The 19,331-nt window shown below is 41.8% G+C and overlaps 1 protein-coding gene across 2 annotated transcripts in view; it reads right to left on the bottom strand.

Annotated features, from left to right (window-relative positions):
- Window positions 1-19,331, bottom strand: part of ANTXR1 (ANTXR cell adhesion molecule 1) — a 110,340-nt gene that overhangs the window by 89,809 nt on the left and 1,200 nt on the right. For both annotated transcript variants that reach the window (XM_049831188.1, XM_049831189.1), the window contains exons 2-6: window positions 9,060-9,131; window positions 8,274-8,345; window positions 4,729-4,810; window positions 3,480-3,513; window positions 1,464-1,543 (exon numbers count right to left, since the gene is read on the bottom strand). In XM_049831188.1, coding sequence (XP_049687145.1) covers window positions 1,464-1,543; window positions 3,480-3,513; window positions 4,729-4,810; window positions 8,274-8,345; window positions 9,060-9,131 — 340 coding nt within the window. The remainder of the gene's footprint in view (window positions 1-1,463; window positions 1,544-3,479; window positions 3,514-4,728; window positions 4,811-8,273; window positions 8,346-9,059; window positions 9,132-19,331) is intronic.

The following is a 19,331-nucleotide window of genomic DNA, read 5'->3' as shown; positions in this document are numbered from 1 at the left end:
ACCAGATGCAAGACAGACTAAATCCATTTTCTTTTCATCATTTAGGACACATCCCAGTATAATAGTAACCTAAAATGTTTCAGTGTTTGCTATTTCAGACATGTGTGCCTGGACTCATGATATCCATAGGTAAAGAGACATTTCACTCCATTCACTCCCACTATTTACACAGCATCTCGATCTAATAAAGGCAGAACATCCACAGGTTTGATTTTTCCAAGCTATTTCTTTGTCATGCAGATGAATTTGCATTTGCTATTCAAAAAGCAACCGTTCTAAATGCTATTGCCTGTGTATTTATGAATTAAGTAATTTAATCGTATTTCATTATAACAGGAACACCTGACCAAAAACCCCTTCCCAGAAAAGATGGTAGAAAATCAGATTATATCAGAAGACTATAGTAGTTCAAATTGTTAGATAGCCAAGTGCCTTACAAGAAAAGCATCATTCCAGTTTTACACTGAGAAGCTTAAACCCAAACAATTGAAACAACTCACAGTGTAAGAGCTCAGCTCAGGATCTCCGTTCTACTAGCTCACTAACTGTATCTCCCCAAACCAAAACTAATATAACACTTCTGACCTCTCAACTTGTTCATTCACCTCTAAAAATAAACTTGTTTTTCTTGTGCATTTTTTATTTCAGAAGGGAAAAAAGGGAGATGAACAGTAAGGAGGGGAACTCTAGATTAATGACATTTGCTTGTGCTGTAGCAATATTAGTTTTATTCTACAAAACCATTCTTTTTGTTGTTATTGGATTTAAAGCTGCACTTTGGACAGATTGAGAGGAAAAAATCTGTCCATAGAAAATTCACATAACAATAACATCTTCCCAGTTTAGGTCATCTTAATTTGTTTGACTGACAAGTACAAATTGGTTCATCTCTTCAGAGATGACTATCAAAAGGACATCACTAGAAACACTATACAGCATAGCTTTCAAGTGCTCAACCTACTGTTTATCTAACATTTTGCATAATATGCTGATTTAATGAGGGTGTTGAGAATACACACTTGAATCTTGGAAACACTTGTGGAAATTTTGGATTTGATCATCTGAAAGGCTTTCTGATGTGACAGAAGATTATAGGAACAACAGCCATCCTTTGTCTGCAGTCTTTACTTTTTGTGAAAGAAGAAATGTCAAAATGAGAAGATTCAGGTATTTCCCAGAACAATCCAGTAAATACTGAAAGTTTTCAGCTGTGAGCTATTCCTTCCTCCGCATTCGTTTGGGTTTTTTTTTTAACTGGAAGTTTAAAACTTCATCCTTTCCCATGAAAGGTCTCAGTTTTGATGAGTCAGAAGCATTGCTGCTGTTAATGTTTATCCTTAAGATTCATGTCTAAAGAGCACCAAAGTGAAGCTTTGTTACTAGGGAAGAAGGTTTTCCCTATATTTTGCAGCAAGCCCAGACATTGCACTGTGTCCGTGGCTAAAAAAATGTGAGACACTTACCTCCCTTTCAGAGTAGAAAAACAGGTCTTCATGGAGTTCTCCATCTGTCAATGCAATGATGACACTTGCAGTTCTGTAACCTAAATACACAGACTTCTTTAGTCCCTTGTTTTTGAGTTGTATTTGCTAAACTAGCTTAGAAAACATCCTGCTAGTGACCTGTTAGCACACTTAAAGGACCAGAAATAGTGGACAGCAAACCCATGTCCTTACCTCCTTTCATCCAACCAGTTTTCAGAAGACATGAATTTTCCATGTCTTCTGCACACTTTTTCCACTCAGGCACCTGCCTTCGATACCAGTTTTATACCACACTCCTTTGATGTGTCAATGATTTTTAATTAACAGCTCCTCATCACTATTTCAATATCTCAGATGAGTAGATTAGACAGCAGCCATCAAAAAAACAACACAAACTGTTCCTTGGTTTTTTTCCTGATTTTATTAATGCTGTCAGTTCAAGAAATCCAGAGATTTTTTTCAGCTTGTGATAAAAAGCTCATGGGATTTAAATAGATATGGTAGGAAAATGGCCTAAAGTCTTCAACCTTCCTATGTAACATATTTCAGCAACGTAGTTAAACTTTGCAGTCGTCCCCTTGTATTGATTATAGCTTGGGTTTTACTGCTTTGTATTGGTTTTCAGGAGTGGCCAAATAGAATTAATTCATATTTCTGACAAGAGACCTGCTACAGATCTGAAGGAGCTCTGTAGGTACATCTTGCATAAACACTGTTACGGAGAGATAAAGCCTAAGTATGTCAAGGTGTGTAAATTATCAACCTTTAAATTTCTTCAAACTTCTAGGGTATTTTCTTATCATTACAGGGAGCTGTGCCTTTAACAAGCTGTTGCTGAAGAAACAAAAATCCAAACAAGCAACTTCTTCAATTACTGCAGAACAGAGATCCAATACCTAATTTTCTTGGCATCACTTAGAAATCACCGGTTTTAAATAATGTGGTAATGATGCAACAAGAAAGTCGAGTGCTTGAGAAACAATAAGCAATACGCACAGTCATTCGCGTTGCAGATGCCTAACTCAAGTACCTAGCCTCTTTCTGTAGGAAATGGAGAAAAGTGAGCACTTCTTGTATAAACTTAGGAGCCCAAAGGACCTCCAGAGATGCCCTTCTCCCTCCATTGACTACTGCAGGAGCCTTTGGACTTACTGCAGATGGTATAAACACTCCTTTTAGTGCAGCAAGGACAAACACACAAAACTAAAAGACAAAATACACAGGCCAACATTCAGACTTGAGGACCCAGCTGCCCACTGCTTCTTGCATATGGTGGCAACCTGTTTACTTGCCATATGTATGCCAGCATGTAAAAGCATTATCAATCCCAAATCAAATTGTTCTAGCTATCTATTCCATTCTGCTGCCACCATATTTTACAGATGAGTCCCAAAGCTGTGCAGACTTAGTCACTACATTTTATTCATGAGTGGCCACGCAAAACTATTAGGACTGGCTTTGTACTCAAACATCTGGTCACCTGTCCCTTGGTTTTCAACAAGCAATGTTTATAGTTGTACTTCAGGCTTTGCAGTGCAGAAAGTTTTTACATTGATTACAAGGAAGCAAATGACAAACATTTTTGCAATTGTCTGCGCTTACTTCTGGATTTAATAATTGCTTATTGAAAAAGACCTTTTACCTAACAGCACCTCTGCATAATCATGTTTCAGAACGAAGAAGAAATGGTTACCCGAGTCCTCGAACAAAAAGAACAAAATAAGGTACCAGACAGTTTTGGTAAGAGTAGGCACCTTCAGTCAGCCCAGCTTCTCACTTTTGGTCTGAAACGCATTCAGTCCAGCTCTGGATCCTTAAAGCTCCACCTCTTCTTTTTTCTTTTCAGAAACAACTACCCTGAAGAGCATTGCATTCCTGTAGGTATAGAAGCCACCCCCCACCTTTCCCACAGTGAAGCTGCATTTCAAATCTATTAAAGTTATCAGCCAAAAAGAAAGAGAAAAAAAATTTCAATGGATCAAGAAAGTCTCTCACCGTGAACATTTTCATAGTAGATCTGTTCACTTGCCTGAAATTAAATCAGAAGATTATTAGCAATAAATGAATAATAATAATAATACTTTGTGGGCATCTACACATGCACCAGAAAGGAGAAGATGGCAATGATGATGTCATGATTGTAGTCCGCGCATAATCTCTGCTTTCAGAGATACCTGCTTCACAGAACAAGTTTCCTGCATATGGTTTTGATTCCATTACTTCAAGGTCTTATCTAAAGCATAACTCAGTCAAACCAATCCTAAGGCCATTGGCCAACAATAATGTAGTCTCCCACTATTCTGTTATCTGAAAATCACGTTCACCTTCCTCCTCGAGAAACATCCTGGGTCCATTGATAAATATTCCCCAGCACCTCTAGATCAACTACTCTAATTGCAAATAAACCAACTGCAGAGAGATATTCTTGTGCTTCTACCTCCCACTTGATCTATGGACAAGCATATACTGCAAGGTAGAAGGGCAAATGCTTCAGTGAGCATTAAAAATTAAAAAGTAGGCCACCCTCAACATATCTGGCTTACAAATTTAATTTCTTTTCTGAATTTAAATTTGGATTTTTAGACTTCTTCTGCAAAGTCTCTGAAGTCACCAGACTCTGGGATTTGGTTCTGGACTCCTAGTTAAGAGCCAGCATCTCTGTCAGGTCACCTGAATTTTTGTTTTGTGTTCACATGCATTCTCAATAGGCACACAGTTCCACAATCCTCCCAAATGCATGCGTAGTACAGAAGTGGAAGTGGGGTCAGGAGTTCAGGTTTAGAGAAACTCCTGAGCTTGTAAAATATACAGAAGGAGAAGATCAGAGCAGGCAATAACCTCTACGCAGCATTATTTGTCCACCAGCGACAACAGGTTAGAGCCATGGCCTCAACCCCCACCCAACTCTGACAAGCCTACTATAGCATCCGTACTATAGCTTTCCACCCTTCAGGAACATGGTCCCATGTGGGATTACAATGACAAAGCCTTCTTGCCTTGTCTCAGGCTGAAAAGGCAGCTCCCCCCATAAAAGCTGAAGGCAAAAAGAAAGATAAGTAGCAGGGTTTGTAGCTCCCTTGTACCAGCTCCTACACTGAATGTGTAGACTTCAGTGTACTTATTGCATAAAAGAGAAATAGCCCCACTTACCTACCAAAGAACTATTAACCATATTCCTCTGTTTAACATTTCCTGAGGAGCACCCAAACACAGTTTAGAGGCACTGTAACATGCATCTAGTTACCCTTTCAAATCCTTCATGCATGTATGTGTCACCTCCCGGAAGGACTTTCTGCAGCTCTTCTAGACCCTGGCGTATCTGTTCCCTGAAATTAATGCAGATCATTGTTAGATCCAAGATCAAATTTATCGGGAGCTGATATCCAGGTGAAGACAGGCGTGGCAGAACCAGATACAGAGAGAGGAAAAAAAGAGTTAACCCAATGTTTATTTAGGCTAAGGTAATGTCTGGGTAGATATCTTTCCAAGGATGTGGAAAATAGAGCAGATGCGCTCCCAGTATTCCCGCAGACTGGGGAAAGCATCACAACAGCAGCATCTCCTAGGTCAATATCCATACATTTGTTTCTAAATAAATATTCCCCTGTGTAACCCTGGTCAAACCTCTGATGCAGAAGCAGAGCAGCTGACTTGCACCTGGCTCACTTTCCTTACTTATGCTTGCTGACTTGACTATACACACATAATCGAACAGCCACAAAAAATGACTGTATTGGGTTTGTGTGGCAAGGTTTTGGTAGTGGGGGGGCTACAGAGGTGGCTTCTATGAGAAGCTGCTAGAAGCTTCCCCTGTGTCCGACAGAGTCAATGCCAGCCGGCTCTGAGATGGACCTGCCACTGGCCAAGGCCAAGCCCATCAGCGATGGTGGTAGTGCCTCTGGGATAACAGATTTAAGAAGAGGGGAAAGTTGCTGTGCAACAGAAACTTCAGCTGGAGAGAGGAGTGAGAATATGTGAGATAAACAACCCTGCAGACCCCCAGGTCAGTGAAGAAGGAGGGGAGGAGGTGCTCCAGGTGCCGGAGCAGAGATTCCCCTGCAGCCCATGGGGAAGACCATGGTGAGGCAGGCTGTCCCCCTGCAGCCCATGGAGGTCCACAGTGGAGCAGATATCCACCTGCAGCCTGGGGAGGACCCAACATCAGAGCAGAGGGATGCCCAAAGGAAGCTGTGACCCTGTGGGAAGCCCATGCTGGAGCAGGCTCCTGCTGGGACCTGCAGACCCATGGAGAGAGGAGCCCATCCTGGCAACTCCAGTTTATTTGGACATTACACCTTCAGTTCCTGTTCAAACTGACTTGAAGATTAAAGCTTTTCCCAATAGCTTGTTATGATTCAGGGTTATCTGTTTTAATTTTTCTGGAAATCCCAGGCCCACTGACAGATCAACTGCAAGCTAAATGGGATAGGGACCCATTTGTCATTCCACTGAGTTGCAGACACCAAACTCTGGAAACCAAGTACAGGCCAGAAGTCTTTAATACCAAGATAAAACCCTGCAATATGTGGGGCGTCTCTCTGAGCAAACAATACAATCTTCATGGGAAGCAGATTAAGTCACTGCATGCAGAACCACACTGACATTCATAGAATCATTTAGGTTGGAAAAGACCTTCAAGATCATCAAGTCCAACCATTAACCATGCCCACTAAACCATGTCGTGAAGTACCCTGTCTACTCGCTTTATTAATATCTCCAGGGATGGTGACTCAACCACTTCCCTGGGCAGCCCATTCCAATGTTTGACAACCTTCGCAGTAAAAAAATTTTTCCTAATATCTAACCTAAATCCCCCTTGCCTCAACTTGAGGCCATTTCCTCTTGTCCTATCTCCAGCCACCTGACAGAAGAGACCAACACCCACCTCACTACAACCCCCTTTCAGGTAGTTGTAGAGAGCGATAAGGTCTCCCCTCAGCCTCCTCTTTTCTAGACTAAACAGCCCCAGTTCCCTCACCTGCTCCTCATAAGACTTGTGCTCCAACAGTTTTTTCCCTGCATTTTTCAACTCCTTCAGAAAATCAAGTTTGTGTGACCATCACATACTCTATCTGACATTTGTGAGGCTGATTGCAGCAGTGCATTAACATTATTTAGTTTACAGAGCAGAAACTCCCACAGGGAGAAAAGAGTATCTGCTTTTGCAGTAGGTTGAATTATCAAACTTTCAAGAACTCTTTCTGTACCTGCAATATCCCAAACTAGTTAGATACTGAACTGTGTATCACAGGTGGGCTAGGGGCAGATATTTCCTCCATTCAGCTACCCATGCACATACCAAGCCAAAGCTGTATATAAAAATCAAAAGCATTTCCTGCAATCAGAACTATTTTTCAAACGTGAACACTGAACTTTTAAAATAGACAGCAAAAGTCTTTAATATGTCCATCCAGTACCATTAGATGCACAGTGTTTTTCCAAAAGGGATGCTAAGCACCTTCAATTTTCACACTCAGGTGCTGATACACCACATGGAGGCACGGCCAAGATAGAAGAGGTTTTGCCACCACTCCATCTTCCAGATTATGAAAGGCCAGTGTTAAATAACGGACCGTCACGAAGCCCACACCTTGTTCATCAGTCCTCCAATAAAAATCAGCAGCTCTCCAGTCAGCTGGCCTTTAGACTAATACCATATCAATATATTGTTCCCAGTCAACATTTCTAGGACAACTGGATAAATATGAAATACATTTCCACATGGGAAACACTGAAGTCTCATAGCTTAGAGCTTTAACAGACTAGAGATCTTTGCAATGGGGTGTGCTCACAGGGTGGGGGACAGAAAGAGGCAGGGAACAGGTTTTCCTCTGGCACCAAGTTAGATACGGTTCACTCTCTTTATACTTATAGTTGGAATAAGTGACAAGAGATGCTTAGGCTGGCTGGGTTGAATGACATTTTTCAAGGTTGATATGTATGTGGACTGCTTTTTAGGAAAGCAGCCAGTTTCCTATTCATTCCTCTATAGTAGCTGCTCTGGTATGCAATTTCATAGACATCCAATATGTAAAACACATGCTGACTTATACAGCCTTCACATGTGTTACATATATTTTTGCTCCACGTGGCAATGAAGTTAACAGAGGAAGCAAGAGCGATTAAAGGACCTCATCCAGCTCTCCTTGAAGTCAGAGTGAAAAAAAAATAAATCCATCCCATAGATTTTACTAGGATTAACTTGGGGATCTACAAGGGGATGACAGGAACATGCTTCAGAAACATGGCAATCAAATTGTCATTGCCAAAAAACATACAACCTTGCAATCCATCCTAGACACTTTGCCTATAACATACCTTCAGACCTCCAAAGAAATCATGTTCACCTCTACCTCAAGAGTATGGGTATCACCTACAACTTTCAAGTTTGTTTTTATTGGAAGGGAGTTTCACCTTTTTGTTTGCAGAAGAAACTCCCTAAGGATGTTTCAAAGGCAACAAGGCTCTTGTTCTCTGACAAAAGTCTGGAAATCTGTAGCAGGCAGACTCCCTCAATGAAAGCAGTTTGAGTTAAAACCCTAATTGCTGAAAGACAGACATTTAGAAGTTAAAATTAAGAAGGCAACCTTTGCCTTAAAAGGCCTTAATGCATTCTAGCAGAATGAGTGTCGTATGTGAAAATGGGCAGGCGATTCGAACAATTAAACTGAGAAGCACAAAGGTGTCACAACACTGTTCACAGTGGACTGGAAATCATTGAGCAAGGAAGGTGAAGCAAGCTACAAGAAGGACACAAAAGCTGCTGTATACCTTTAAATCTCTTCTTACCTGTCTTCTGTTAACCTCATTAGAATTGTCCCTCTAGTTGAAAAAACAATGAAGGACATCCTCAGCTGAGGGCTGGAAAAGGGGAGAAAAAGAGTAAATTATTTTGGTGGTCCAGACCAAAGCTGACTGTACGCATAACAGCAAACACACAGGGCGCCCTGATTGCCATCTAGATTATAAGTCAACAGGATGAAAGACAAAACTGAGCAGCAAAATGTGTTTTGTCCTGGGCCGCCTTAGTCAAGGCAAACCACAAGGAATCCTTCTAAAAGATGTAAATAGCGTTTGCATCATGACCTTAGGATTGCTAAAGGAAGAAAAGCTTAAATGCATCCTGGTATCACCATGGAGACAAAGGAAGGCTAATAATGTTTATCATAACACATTCCACCCACTGGCCTGGAGGATTTTTCATCCAGTCTCAAGGCATTCTGTGCCTGAAAGGTACAGCCTCAGGCCTCTCCCTTCAGACCCAGACTTCTGCACCTCAAGCAGTAGACAGCCATCTCAAACAAGAGGATTCCTTCCCCACAAAAATATGATTTGATCCATAGAAGTCAGGCAGAAAAAAAGGGAACAATTAGCTTATCTACTCCTTTTTCCTGCATGACAGAAATCTGGGGAAAAGCAATCAATGGGATGATCCGAGAAAAGCGTTAAGAACTCTCTCTCCACCAGGAGACTGGCACCAGCATGTTCTGCTTCTCTGCAACTGAGAGCTCATCTCCCAGCTGCTGGCACACACACACCTCCTCATTCAGTTACCCGCAAAGGTGCACTTCTTACCTTATGAATTTGCGGGCCAAATGTTCCACAAAATGATATATTTCATTCCAATGGTGCAGGACACTTCCTGATCTAGGGAAACAATGATTACAGGAGTTATTAGTTTAATTGCTGCTATTGTAGTTTTCCCAGCCTGATGTTTCTTATACATTGCTCAGCTAGTAATTTCTTTTTATTTTCTTCAACACTCACTATCCATATTCTTCCTTTAAAGATATATTAAACTGTAAATGACATTTCCTACTTAACTTTGAAAAGCAAGAACAATTTATACCTCATGCAAGTGTTTGAAGCTACACTTGGCAATAACATATAGCAGTTACGCTAGACCTTTAGCACAGCTTTAAACAAGTTAACCCTGAGTAAAAACCTGTGTCTCTGCATAGTATGTTAGACTAACTCCACCAACTCATTTGCCATACCATTATGCAGAGCTTTTAGCTCAAGTATAATTTGAGAATAAAATGCAGTTGGAAGAACAAATTATTAAACTTCTCTAGGACTTCCACTGTGCTAGAGACTATGAAAAGCAGAACACCTTTGGTCCACATCTCAACTGTTCTGGCTAATTCTTTCACACCTCAGTTAAAGGCAAAACAAACTAATTTTACTCCTCAGAAAAATAAAACATAGACTATAATGGAATTGGATTATTCTTCTTTATGTTGCAAGAACCAGGAAAAAAATCAGGTTAATCGGAATCTTTCAGCAGTAAATGCCCCTTCTGGCATAAACACTTCTATGAACACTGGAATATTAACATTGGGAAAAAATTCCTTCCTAAAGTTGAAAAATACATGTGTCATCACTTACTTAATTCATTGACTACAATTAAAAATATTTCTAGGGGAAATAACCATTCTAGCTTTAATAGAAGCTTCATTGATCTGCAGCCTGAGGAAGGAAAGATGCGTTTGAAAAGATGTTTTTTCACTTCACAGAAAGAAAAGGCATCTGACCTGACTCTGTTCTACCTTAGATCTGAGAATGCAAAGGAATAGCCATGAATAGATTCACCCAAGTACTGCACACCTGGTACAGCCAACCCCAGCCTGGCTGCAGAGAGCATTACTTCACTTCCTAGCAGCGCAGCAAGCATGCAAACCACATTGTGCAGGTCATAGAAATTTCCTTCCCTACCCTTCCCACACCTGGTTTTCATTTACAGCCATTCAGTAAAAACCTTGGCCTCACCCACTTGCTCCACGATACCTTAAGCCATTCTTTCTGTGTATGACCCCGATATGTCCTAAGGCAACCTTTGACGATATGCAGTGAGGACTCTTGCACAGGTACAAGAGCATATGGTCCACCTGTGAAAACAGTGAACTCTCCAGCTCTCATTGCACAAAGGACCCAATACCAAATGCACCTCTTTAAAGAAAACCTTACAGTCACCTCTGTTTTTTTCCATGATTGTAAGGGACAGATTGTGCAGGAGACTTGTTCATAAGCAAATGCTAATAGTACTAGATTACTTCTTGGCTCTCTTTACGTTCATCAGACCCGGACTTGAAATCATTAGTTGCTCTCCATGCAAATGTGTATCAGAGAGGACCAAAGAATCACCAACAGTAAGGGTCTTAATAAACTAATTAAGCCACACAGCAGGAAAATTGGTGTCTTATCACAGATGAAGGGCAATGTACATCACAACTTACTCTCAAACAAGAAAGAATCTTAACCCCTGCTGCATCCAAACTGCAAACTGATAGGACACACACACAAAGTTCAACTGCAGGTGCAAGTGGAATAACTCTGAGACCTTGAATGTAACCTCCCGACAAGAAAGAATTGCGCGATGTATGTCAAGGAAAGCTTTATTTACTTCTGTCGATATCGTACATATATTTGTGAGTCATTCGAGATCTCTTGTAAGGACGTAATTATTGTTACTGTTCTGGTTGTATTGTTTTTTGCTGTATTACTGTTGATTGTTCTTATTGTATCTATTGCTCTGTCTCCTATTGTTCTTGCTTTATTGTCATTTGTTGCCTTGCTGTTTGACTATTGATTCTTCAATAAAACTACCCCTGGTACTCCTGCTCTGTTACCCTGGCCCTGGAAAGGTTGGGAGAGTAAGCTGGAACTCGTATTCATGACGTGTCACATCAAGCCAAATTTTAAAGACAAAATATGAATTGGAATTGACAAATTTTACCGATTTGGACTACTTACTGGACTGGACACAGGTGGACGGGCCACCTTTACTTAACTCGGAAAAGAAACACATATACTTTTATGTGTTTGTTAAATAACAGGCACTCTAGTTCCATCAATGCCAAATAGACCAAATAATTTCTGAGAACTGGTCTGGAAGATAAGTATTTATTGTCTTTATATGGTGAGGCATAAAAGAAATACTTGACTTTATAACAATAGTTACATCAGTCTCCAGAAGACACATAAAGCCAAGGCTTTGTTAACCATAAAACAATTACTACCTCCTTCAGTGAAATGTATGTTGCTTTAGACCATGTATCCACCTCTCAAAAAAAGTACACTTCATCAGAGTTTCACATGCCTTCGGAGCCATCTGGTAGCAGACATATGAAGCTAGGACCCTTTCACAAGCATACCCTTACCAACCTTCTCCTAGCCATCAGATAAGATGGCCATACTACACTTCATGTTAGGGGAAAACTTAGCTCTCAGCCTCTGCCAATACAGAAGCTCTAGCCAGCCCCTGCTTGCAACAGGACGCTGCCCTAGAAGCTATATTAGCCTTGAAAAGTATGATTATTTCTTCACCTCTGAACAAAAGTTGATCATCACTTAAATGTAATATTGCAGCAAGGCAGCTGCAAGGAATGAGATCCAGCCACAGAGCACATAGGGTATGTAGGTCACCATATAAAACTCCTGTCATTTTCCACACCTCGGAGAAGTCATGCATTTTTTGAAAAGAACATTTGCCAGAATAAAGCTTACAAACCAATAGCTCTGTTCAATGATGTGCCTGTCAATAAGTCAATAGCACATCCTCTTTAAGTGTTTGCCTTTTCAGGTAGGCAGTGCTTTTTAATTCTTCACACGGGTATGGCTTTAGGTCCTGCTGCACCTCCTCCTTCATCATCCTCACTCTGTTCTCCCACCAACAGTCCCATCTTCATGCCCTCTGGAACAAAACTCCAAGCATCTGAAGTTATAGCTCTTTTTCCATGAAACCTTCCCACACATCTATTAACGCACAAAAGGAACAACCTGAAGTTCAGGAGCAGCAGAATGTTAAACATCTATTCTAAGGAAACTTCTTACCATTGCTACAATCATAAAAACAAACGTACTCAACTCCATAAAAGGCGGATGGTTTCTGCTTTCAGTTCCAAAGTCACTGAAGTGGGGTAATTGGAATAGTCTACAATCCATTTATTCTTCCGCTCTACCAAAGTGAGCTATAAAAGGGTCCCAAAACAAAGACTCATACTTTTGCTGACCATACATCGTTCCTCCTAGCACAGCAAGTTTTCCATCTGTAGCTAGACAGCTAGCAGTCTACTTGCAGCTAATTTCTCCATCTAGTCAAGCCCAGGTGTGAGCAGCTATAAATGCCCAGGTCTGCATTTAGAAAAAAGTACTCCTCTAACACATAAAATATATCTTCTGAAACACACTTCAGACTTCTTGCAGTCTTCACTTGGCATAAAATGGACAAAAGCAATAAACCCATCCTTTCTGCAGTCAACAGAAAGTTTACAAAACCAACATTAGCTTACTGTGTTCACCTCCACAGCTTTCACCTGTGTTATTCAGAAGCCCTGCAGTGAAAAGACACTTGTCACTTGTAAAGCCTCTCATAAGGCAGGCCAAGAACTCTGAGCAGGACAAGTATTTCTAAAGCCTAACTGTAAGACAATAAAAGCCAAATTTAAAATCGTTATCTCTTCATATTCCCAAAGAGAAACAAGTTGATCAGTGAGCCAACACTTTGCAGCTGAATGGTTGATGCTGTAAACTTGCAATTTAAGAAAAGGCTCATTGCGAGGATGCCAAATTCTCTTGCTGGAGAAAAGCCCAATAAATGGAAATTAAGACTAACTAAACCATTAAGCCTTTAACAAGAGAATGATACATTCTGTGGTCAACTGTGCTGGCATTTTGTACATGTGAACTAAATGCAAGGGCGAGAGACACACTCCATGTGCCTCTGTGGTTCCAGACATGGAGAGCCACATGCTGGCTAAACCCTGCTCTCCAGCAGGTGCTTTTCTTCTACTCACTGTGACAAGATGCACCGTAACCCAAAGCTGCAGCAACCTAAACCTCCTTACAGTTTGTCTTTCTTGCACTGTTTAGACCCTCTATTTCCATTATTGGCATCGTACCTTCTCAGAATACTCATGGTTTTATTTAACTCACAAGCTAGAAGAAAACAGAATCAAGCTCACAAACTCTTACACAAAGATTTCACACCAGTTACGTGCACTGCAGCTGACAGAAGTACATAAACACACCTGATTCAGAGACTGATGTTGACCCAAATTCTCCTTAAACTTGCACATTTTTGGACTAACTTCAGGAAGTCTCATAGCTGTCAGAGGTGGCATTGACCCAGGAAGTTTTGCAGCATCTTTTTATTGAGCTCTTTAAAAAATATACAAATCAGCCAAAAAGTGTCCTTTGTCTTTCCAAATACTTCAGGAGCAATTCTGAAAACACTACATAACACAAAAATGTTAGAGATGTGATGCATCTTTGAGGAAACACTACTATCTTGAGCCACACTTCACATGAAACAGGTTACCACAGATACTGTCAAACACTTGAAATACAGGGTCTATGGAGGTCCAGTTCAGAGCAGGATCAGCCTCTAAGCCCAATCACAGTCCAAGAACATTCTTCTCTTCCTGCTTGGCAGGGGATATGTAAAAAAAAAAAAACTAATAAACAAGTAACCATGGACTGAATTTATATCAAGCAGTAGATAAAGTGCGGAGTGCTGCAGGCACATGCTTAATCCTGAATGTAAGGTAGCTCCAACCCATCCCTTTTACTAAGAAATAGTTAACTTAGATTCACCACTGGGTAAAAAACATGTACACAGGTCTTGACAGGCAAGGATTTAAAATATTAACATAGCTCATTGCAATTGCATGCCTACAGCAGACTTAGAAGTTAATTACATTCCTTCAGGCAACAAGCAAAAAGACACAAGAATGTGCAAATTTCTCCACCCTACCTTGCTAACATCCCTCAAACCTCATGCTAAAACGAAGAAAAACTATGCCTCCATATACTTGCAACCCCCTGCCATCCAAAAAAAATGCATACATTGCTCTGGATTCAGGCCTGTGATTCCAGAAAAGCAGTCAAGGAATCACTAACTAGGTCAATGAAGATCAGAGATGATTTTTAATTTATTTCTGCAGGTGTTCAATTTTACAATTACCTACTAAAGATTTGTATTTCTTCACATTACAGCAGCTAGAATATTATTCAGCTCTGTAAGGGTCTTGTGGTTAGCTCTGTTGGAGGGCTTACGTTTCCCAGGGGAAGAGTCACTACTACCAGAAGCGGTTCATCAGGTCAGTCTCCCTGCCTGGTGATGCAGAGCGTCTGTCTGCTTTCCATCCCACTGTGGCCCCTATATGCTTCTACACTCTGAGTGTAAATCTGTACTTAGTCCTGCTTAAGTCATGGTAACTGCAGCTAGATTGAGAGAAACAACCATTAGCCTCTCTAGAGCAGGAGTTTCACTTCAATACAACTGGTTAAAAATAGATCAGCTGTCTGGCTGAATAACTAAGGGATCACAGAAAACAGCTTGGATTACTGGCTTCATTTTGCCAAGGATCTTTTAGAGCCAAGTTTTCTTTCACACATGTACAGCTCATTGTGTGTTTTCTGCACATGGTTATAAAATGCCTACTATTTGCACCTAACAGGCAAGGCCATAAGAAATAACACCTTTGACATACAGAGGATATAGCAAAAGATTACTGAGACACTTACTCATTGTTATTCCTTCCTCCCTACCTGCAAATAAATTAATCGGGGAGCTGCCTCTAAATGTTCCAACTGTGCTTGTGGAGGGTGGTTACTACAGCACTAGATACCATGTCAGTTAGGAGATGGGTCATAGTCTTCACTAATTAGTCACATGGATGATATTTTTAGAATAACTGGATGACATCAGCAAAACCAAATGTTTGCTTTTATACCAACATCTCACTGCTTCCTCATTCGTCCTTCTTAATGAAGGCCCTGTTCACATCAGTGTAAATTCTTTAGTACCATCTTCTGCCATATGTTTTGCTACCATTCAGTCTATGGGAGCCTCAATCCATGAAACCCTTCAACACCACAGTTACACAAAAGGACATGCCATCTAGAACCAGCTCTCCTAACAATTCTCCCAAGATAAGCCAGCCTTACCTTCCACAACACTGGGCTCATCTTGGTATGACCTCCACTTTGAGATGCTCAGCACCCTGTATGACTAGATCCCGGACAACCAGAGGATCAGGCCCAGCCAGCATGGATTCACGAACGGTAGTCTGTGCTTGACCAACCTGATCTCCTTCTATGACCAGGTGACCCACCTAGTGGATGAGGGAAAGGTTGTAGATGTTGTCTACATGCACATTAGTAAGGCCTTTGACACTGTCTCTCACAGCACACTCCTTGAGAAGCTGGCAGCTCATGGATTAGCCAAGCGTACTCTTCGCTGGGTGAAAAACCGGCCGCCTGGACGAGCCCAGAGGGTTGCGGTGAACCGAGCTAAATCCGGTCGGCGCGCGGTCACGAGCGGCGTTCCCCGGGGCTCGGTTTTGGGGCCAGTTCTCTTTATTATCTTTATCAACGATCCGGACAAGGGGATTCAGCGCACCCCGAGCAAGTTTGCAGACGACGCCAAGTTGGGAGGGAGGGTCGATCTGCTCGAGGGTAGGAAGGCTCTACAGAGGGATCCAGACAGGCTGGATCGATGGGCCGAGGCCAACCGTACGAGGTTCAACAACGTCGAGCGCCGGGTCCCGCACTTCAGTCACAACGACCCCGTGCGACGCCACGGGCTTGGGGAAGAGCGGCCAGAAACCTGCCCGGCAGAAGACCTAGGGGTGCCGGTAGGCAGCCAGCTAACTACGAGCCGGCAGTGTGCCCAGGCGGCCAAGAAGGCCAACGGCATCCTGGCCCGTATCAGAAAGAGCGCGGCCAGCAGGAGCAGGGAGGCGATCGTCCCCCTGTACTCGGCACCGGTGAGGCCGCACCTCGAGTCCTGGGTTCAGTTTTGGGCCCCTCGCTACGGGAAAGACATGGAGGTGCTGGAGCGTGTCCAGAGAAGAGCAACCGAGCTGGCGAGGGGCCTGGAGCACAAGTCTTACGAGGAGCGGCTGAGGGAGCTGGGGTTGTTTAGCCTGGAGAAGAGGAGGCCAAGGGGAGACCTGATCGCTCCCTACAACTACCCGAAAGGAGGGTGTAGTGAGGTGGGTGCTGGTCCCTTCTGTCAAGTAAATAGCGATAGGACGAGAGGAAAGGGCCTCAAGTTGCACCAGGGGAGGTTTAGGTTGGATATTAGGAAAAATTTCTTTACTAAAAGGGTCGTCAGCCATTGGAACAGGCTGCCCAGGGAAGTGGTGGAGTCACCACCCCTGGAGGCGTTCAAAAAATGCGTAGACAAGGCACTTCAGGACATGGTTTAGTGGGCATGGTGGTATTGGGTTGTCAGTCGGACACGATGATCTTGGAGGTCTTTTCCAAACTTAATGATTCTGATCCTGCATATACAACTGTACTCTAAAGAACATACAGCTTGAGTTGTAGCCCTCTTCAGCTCCCCCCCCCCCCCCCCCCCCCCGAATCAGAGCACAGGAGAAATGGATTAATCCAGTCTTAATTCACATGAAGACAATTCCTTCACTAAAACTGCTGTCAGGCAGCTCAGAATTTCAGGTTAGGTGTTTCTGTGTGTAACGCTATTTTTGTCCTTTTAAGTTTGCTGCATGTCAAGCAGCAATTCTCAACAGAGCTGGCAAACCATAGTTTTCTCCACAGTTGGAGCACCGCACCAACAACAGCGTGACAACATCAGTTGCATTCAGCAAGGAGTTTGCCCAACTCAAACTGCAGTCCTCTGGGGTGTCTTTGCATCACTTTTGGAACACAACTCTGCTAGCCCGAGGTCCAACAGTCACAGCATGAAAGGCCTTCTCTATTGCTACCTAAGCTCTGTGAGAACTCTTAGAAGCGATAAAGGACATGCAAGTGCATGCACAGAGATTAAGGATGCTATTGTAACCTAGCAAGCACATCTGGTATTGTTCAAGTTTTTGTTCTGTTTGGTACATGTACATCAAGGCTGTGTAGCATAACAGGATTATTTCTGAATGGCTGAATACTGGATTTTCTTCTATTTCATGCCCATGAGAAATGGGAGATTTGCTTCAGGTCCTCTAAGCATGCCATCTGCAGGGAGTCATGTGTCCAGCCGTCTGCAGACAGCCAGAGGAAACCTGGTTTCCATCCAACAGTTCTCACAGCAAGTTTGCAGGAGTCTCCTAAGGAGAATGCTGCAGGGAACTAGAGCATCACTTCATGAGAACAGCCTATAACACATGTCCCTTCCCCAGTGGGTTAGGTGTTCACTTTGATGGGGCTTCTTGTGGCCAGAAGTATGCTTCAAGAGCCAGCACTGTGACAAGGACTGCATATAATGCGGCAGCTGGAACACATCCTATGAGCAGCACAGATACAGGGTGCTAAAAGGACTGAGGAGTCACTAAATCCAATCAGGCACTGAGGCAAAAGGGTCAGTAAAGGGCTCTAGCAGTGGTGCCTTCCAGGGCTGTGTTTATTGTTTTTATATTACTCCTTTGATCCCAGAAAGTAGGTTGCTTAATATTTTAATGGCTTTTTTCCACCATTGAAACTAACATTTCATGTTTAAGAATCTAAATCTCTTCTGCTTCAGTGTCCTTTATGACTTTTAATAGTTTTTAATAATTTTTAGAGCTATTTCAAAGAAAAGCAGTGAGCCCTGAACTATTACTTCATAGTTTGCCTGAAGGCCTCTATAGGCATCACCTCTCTCTGCATTCAGGACTTCAGCAGCATTTTGAAAACATTGTCTAGACAATTAGAAGGTAGAAAAATCCAGGCTATATAAGACTCCATTTTTTTAGAACTTCAGCTTAACCTCTGCAGAATTTAAGAAAGTTTTAAAGGTAAAGGATATGGGATAATCTACTCCACCACAGTAAGTCTTTCATCAGCCTCCTCAAAAGCTAAACAATTAGGTCCACACCATATTGTACACACTAGTAGCTTAAACACCATAAACCCTCCTCCAAATTCCACTGGAGACCAAGGACATTTTTACATCAGATTGTGTACATTTCTGCACCAGAAAAATCCCAGAAATAGAAATCTTGCAAGTGTCAAAGCAGGATTTTTTTGTTGGATACTTGGATACATACACTGAGGTAAACCTGCCTACTTTAAAGTTTATGCCAAGCCTCATATTTCCACCCAAATTCATAATCCCTTCAGCAAGCCTAGAAAGTCATGCCTTTTAGTAAGAGGACAGCACAGAACTTGAAATAAGTGGCTGTTAAAATTACATTAGCTCTGAGGTGTAACACAGCACAACCATCAGATTTGAGAAAACCTTCAATTCTGCCTCAACTTTCAGGGAAATGCAGTTTACAAAGCCATCTGCAGTACAAATCATGCTCTGGTTTTTTTTTCGGTTTTTTTTTCATATGTAGCAATAAAAGTATTCCAACTAATAACTAAACAGCCAAAGCAACAAAATGCATTAGACAGGTAGATATTTCCACTGAATAAAGTAAAAAAAATAAAAATCTTCCCCCTGAAGCATTAGAACAACTGACATACTAAAATATCCAGTGTCTCAGTATTACATTTTACTCAGTATTTTGTAATAAAGTGTTATGTAATTCCAAGTCATTTATACTAACGGAATGTGGGAGCTACTGCAAAACACTCAAGAGGATCAGTCAGAAAGCTTCGTCTGTGAGCACTTTTGGCAACTTGCAAATACTTTCCTGTCTCTGAAATTTATGGTTAATAATGTCAGTACCATGGCTCTGGCATGCATATTCCCCAGTATTTCCAAACCTTTGGCTCAAAACAACTACTCTTAATCAAGAAAATTAGGAGAATCATTTTAGCTAGTACTTTTTAATACTTTTTGTAAATTTTTTAATTACTTCAATACAAAGCTTTCCAAAACTCAGTACATACCTATTTCACACTGCTCCATCTACAATCTAAAGGCCTGTAAAGAGGCAAACTTACCAGTGCCAAGAAGAT

The sequence above is a fragment of the Accipiter gentilis genome, chromosome 28 (genome assembly GCF_929443795.1).
Source record: "Accipiter gentilis chromosome 28, bAccGen1.1, whole genome shotgun sequence".
NCBI lineage: Eukaryota > Metazoa > Chordata > Aves > Accipitriformes > Accipitridae > Astur > Astur gentilis.
This window is presented reverse-complemented; position numbering and strand designations above follow the sequence as displayed.